Source organism: Mycetomoellerius zeteki, unplaced genomic scaffold, assembly GCF_001594055.1.
Source record: "Mycetomoellerius zeteki isolate Tzet28-1 unplaced genomic scaffold, Tzet1.0 scaffold106, whole genome shotgun sequence".
Classification (NCBI taxonomy): Eukaryota; Metazoa; Arthropoda; class Insecta; order Hymenoptera; family Formicidae; genus Mycetomoellerius; species Mycetomoellerius zeteki.
The window spans coordinates 5694063-5699082 of record NW_017255975.1 but is presented as its reverse complement, the minus strand read 5'-3'; the positions used below and the strand labels follow the sequence as shown (position 1 = coordinate 5699082).

The following is a 5020-nucleotide window of genomic DNA, read 5'->3' as shown; positions in this document are numbered from 1 at the left end:
GAGCGTCGTTTTGAAATTGCACGGGAAATTCGCGGTACGGGAACCGCTTTTAGATCGATATACAACATACATATAAGTTCATTTGTTGAGCGGAGCGGGTCGTTGTATCGGGAAACTGCGTAAAAGATACCATTATAGATATCGAGCATCCGAGGAAACTTAAGCCTATCACTAAACGCGAACTGCAAATCCTCTTATCCGCAACACGTACGCGCGTTAAGCACCCTGAATTAGCAGGGGATGCGTGTTGCTGCCATAGTATCGCAACCAATCTCAATTCCGCATCACCGCCATAATCCGAATATATCTTCGGAAGAAACGTTTTCGACCCCGGGAAGCGTCGTGCGCGGCATAAGCGTGGCGTAAGTAAGTAGTGACAGACGTACCTGGTCGGACCGATCCAAGGTCAGGTCACTAGGCCGGGAACACACGGTGCTGGCTTGTCCTCGCTCCCTTTGGTGTTACGTATCGACAGGTGCAGCGAGTGCGATGCACGGACGGTCGCGGTGAAAGCTGACGGTGCGATGATACAGCCAGGGGCGCGTACGAATTGTCTAATCGACGCGATAGCAACGACGGCGGCGGCGGCGGCGGCGAGACGTCGAAGGGATGAGACTCGACGAGCTGGGATGAGCGGGCGTAGCGAGGCTCGGCCCCGTTACTGAGATGAGATCGACTCGCAGCGACTTCGATGACGTCGAACGCTCGCCAGCGAGCGTACGAGAAGGGAAGCGAGACCGGTGCTCGGCGGCACCGTTGTAATCGCGCGACTCCGCGCCGCGTATCCGCTGCCGTCTGTCGCGGTGTGCCGTCCCACCGAGCGTTCGCATCCGGGGTGCGTAGCCCGACCTAACCTCCCCGAGCTCCGCCGAACGACTGGCGGGCTCGCTTCACTGCCCCGGCGCACTACTCCACACGCACTCCCCTCCATGTCGCCGTTTATCCCCCTCCAGCTGCCGTTGTGCCGCGAAGAGACGCGACACCTACCCGCGCGACACCCATGCTCATCGCGACCGCGACCGTAGCGACCGAGTTTTATCTTCCCCCACCCTGAATAATTCCTAGCGCGGAACATTTAAAAGCGACTCGATATTCTCCGCGTTCTGATGTTAACTTCACTCCGCATTTAACTGAAGGTTTGTTCGCGTCGCAAGCTCCAACATGCTCCTACTATAGCTCCTACTCACTCTATCAAGCGCGTTGGAGTGGAACATGGAGCATGCGACGCGAACAAACTTTGAGATATGTCTCTCCCCACTGCCTGTTTTTGCTAATAGATTAACTTTTATCGCGGTTTAACTTAATGCTTTTTATCTTCCTTCGGTTCTAAGAATCAGATAAAAAGTAAATTAAACAGAGATTAAAATTAATCTAATTCGTTAAATATGAACATAATATCTGTTTCTACAAATGTAGATTGACTTTAATCTCGGTTCAACTTGCTTTTATCTTTCTCTAATTCTAAGAATTAGAAAAAGATAAAATGTAAATAAAACCGAAATTAATCTACATTGATAGCAATTAGACATAAATACGTTTCTACAAATGTGAAATTTCAACTCTATTTTGTAACTCTTATGTCTATTAATTAATTTCTACCAATGTAAAGTAACTTTAACTTTAGTTTAATTTATTCTACAACGTGTCTCTCTACAAAATTCATTAATTTTTATCCTCTTCTAATTCTTAGAACTAAAAAAAGATAAAAAGTAAGTTAACCAAGATTAAAATTAATCTACATTGATAAAAATGTACATACATTAATGACAGTAACAATATCATTACACTGCGCAGATTTGGAAATAGTAAAAAAGCTGTGCAACGACAATATAACGACATTATTATACTGTCGCATGTCGTTAAGAATTTCAGATAGGGGCTTTAATCTCGGTTTAATTTATTTTTTATCCTTTTCCAGTTCTAAAAATTATAAAAAATACAGAATAAATGAAACTGAGATTAAAATTAATCTACTTTGACGGTGGACACAATTCTCGTTTCTATTAATGTAAATTAATTTTATCTAATCGTGGTTTAATTTACTTTTTATCTTTCTCTAATTCGAAAAAATGGAGGAAGATGAGTCTGTACTTATTCAAAATGTGCTTTTATCTATAAATGCGCGCTTTTAATTCTGAAATTCTATGGATTATATTTAGAATGCGTTTATAACGATGTTAATGCGTATTTAGTACATAGTTCATGTTACATATATTTTTAGAATTTCAGAAATAAAAACACGCTTATCGATAAGAGTACATTCCGAATACAGTCCTATGTTTAAATATATTATATTATATTTAACATGAGCTATAATGTGCTAAATGTTCTAGTTGAATACAGATCAAAGAATGAATTAAATCGAAATTAAACTTAATTTTATTATTTCTTGAAACCAAGTGAAAATTAAAAGTGACTAAATTCACTAAGTGATTAGTGAAGTCAAATATTCTAGTAAATTAGCTCACTTTTGTAATTTCACCTTGTTCAAGAACTGTGATAAAAGCCCCAAGAACCAGAATAAGATAACACTAGATATATCTATATGATAATATATAATAGATGAATGTACTTCGTGATTGAATGGAATACGTTTTAACATTAATATACTATTAATGCACTAATTTATTATTCATATAATTTGATGTCTAATGAAGATTCATGCTAAAATGTTGGAATTATCGATTTTAACTTAGGATAAAGTGATACAATTTCGAACATGGTACAATTTTGTACGAAATATGATTTGAATCCCATTTTCGAAATTCAATTTATTTACAATAATAATTTCATTTTTAGACCGTACATGTGAGAACACATTCGATAAACCAGAACCCTATGTCGGTCGAAGCTAGATCTTAAAATGCTTAAATAATTCAATTTTGAATCACTAAATATGCCATATATGTACTTGACATATATACCACACCCATAGTCCAACAAACTGCGCGCCGAAAAATTTCCAGACTATATAAACACAATTAAACCACAGTAAATCTTGCGAATTAAATTAATTTCTAATAATTTCGATGCTTTTAAACAGACTATAATAATTTCATTTTTAGACCGTACATGTGAGAACACATTCGATAAACCAGAACCCTATGTCGGTCGAAGCTAGATCTTAAAATGCTTAAATAATTCAATTTTGAATCACTAAATATGCCATATATGTACTTGACATATATACCACACCCATAGTCCAACAAACTGCGCGCCGAAAAATTTCCAGACTATATAAACACAATTAAACCACAGTAAATCTTGCGAATTAAATTAATTTCTAATAATTTCGATGCTTTTAAACAGACATTTTTTCGCAATAAATTTAATTACAGTTTTTTCATCATATTAACATCTTTGAAAAATGATGCTTGTTTAAGAGCATCAAAATTATTAGAAATTAATTTAATTCGCGAGATTATTACTGTGGTTTAATTGCGTTTATATAGTACGGAAATTTTTCCGCGCGCAGTTTGTTGGATTATAGGTGTGATATATATGTCAAGTACATATATGGCATTTTAAGATCTAGCTTCGACCAATACAGGATTCTAGCTTATCGATTGTGTTCAATTCATTTGATTTTCTTCTGTTTAGTACATGAATTATTTCGAATGACTTGCAAAGCGATAACTTAATTGATGACGAAAGGATCATACTTATTATATAATTAGGCATGTTCTTTTTAGCTGAACTTTTGTACGAGTTCATCTTTCTTCCTTTTCTCTCCAGGAGGAAAGAAGAGGAAGAAAGATAAACGGATGCAAAAGTTTAGCTAAAACGAACAGAAATCCTATGATCTTAATCATTATAAATCGATATTTGATTGATTGTTAGTACAATTCAAGCAATTGCAAAACGATTGTGTTATCACATTTTTTTCAAATAAAACTAACAGACGATTCTCTATCGCGGCTTCGTTCACTATCTACAAATATAAATACTAAGGCTGCGTTCCGTTTCACGCATGATGTGCATAATGCATCATTTATCCTTATTTAACAATCGGTGAATAACAAAGGTAAAAGATGCATCATGCGCATCATGCATGAAACGGAACGCAGCCTAATTTTAATGTCAGTTTAACTTACTTTTCATCTTTCTTAAATTTTAAGAATTCTTAAAATAGGATGAATCAATTATTTTCCATAAAGAGCATGAAAGCCTGATCTTAATATGCACAAGATCTTAATATGAAAATATTTGTTATAAAAAAAATTCTTAAAAAAAGATAAATCAGTTGAGAGAGAGAGAGAGAGAGAGAGAGAGAGAGAGAGAGAGAGAGAGAGAGAGAGAGATATTAAAGTTCATTTACATCTACATAGGTAGAAATGGACGTACGACTGATACGATGCACAAACGTGCAGGGACTACAGACTTGAAAATAGAATGGAATACATATCCGGTCGTCCGATTCTTATTACATGCGCACGTCGCTTTAAGTTTGGCGCGAAAGCGCGTCGCGCGCGGCCAAGTCTGCGCTCGGCGCGGCGCGGTCGCGGCGGCGGTTCCACCGACCCAGCTGGCGCCAGCAGCGCGCTCAGAAAACAGAAAGCTAAACCGGTCATGGGAGGCTAGTTAAACGACTGTGGGCACCACGCTTGTGAGTTCTGTTTTCTGGCGGAAACGTTGCGACACATTACGCGGACGCCGCGGGAGTAGCACGACGGCCAGCCGGTATTTTAAAAGATGGGAGCGTACTTGTCGGAGCCGATTACGAAGAAGGAGTCGAGCGACGAAGTGGGAAAGAATGTCGCGTACGGTGCGAGCTCCATGCAGGGCTGGCGGATCAGTCAGGAGGTAAGCGGGAAGTTGTGTCGTCGCGGCGGCGACGGCGGCAACGGCGGCGACGTGCGCGCGCGCGCGCGAGCGCGCCCGCGTTTATCGCACCGTTACCTAGTTTCGACCTCCGCATGTTTTGCCGGTTACCCGGCCGCAACGCTCGTCGGCTCGGCACGGCCGAGGCGTCCCGCACCCCGAAGCCTCGCCGCTGCGCCCGGAGACGGCCGCGCGAACG

At 40.1% G+C, this 5020-nt stretch overlaps 2 protein-coding genes across 2 annotated transcripts in view; one reads left to right on the top strand and one right to left on the bottom strand.

Annotated features, from left to right (window-relative positions):
* Hs3st-A (Heparan sulfate 3-O sulfotransferase-A) overlaps nt 1–503 on the bottom strand; it is a 37900-nt gene extending 37397 nt beyond the window's left edge. The window contains exon 1 of the mRNA XM_018448861.1: nt 387–503. The gene's annotated coding sequence lies outside the window, so the exon portion shown is untranslated. The remainder of the gene's footprint in view (nt 1–386) is intronic.
* Nucleotides 504–4567: 4064 nt separating this feature from the next.
* The window catches only part of LOC108722931 (probable protein phosphatase CG10417), a 4123-nt gene continuing 3670 nt past the window's right edge, over nt 4568–5020 (top strand). The window contains exon 1 of the mRNA XM_018448323.1: nt 4568–4803. Within this exon, the coding sequence (XP_018303825.1) occupies nt 4693–4803 (111 nt within the window). The 5' untranslated portion in view covers nt 4568–4692. The remainder of the gene's footprint in view (nt 4804–5020) is intronic.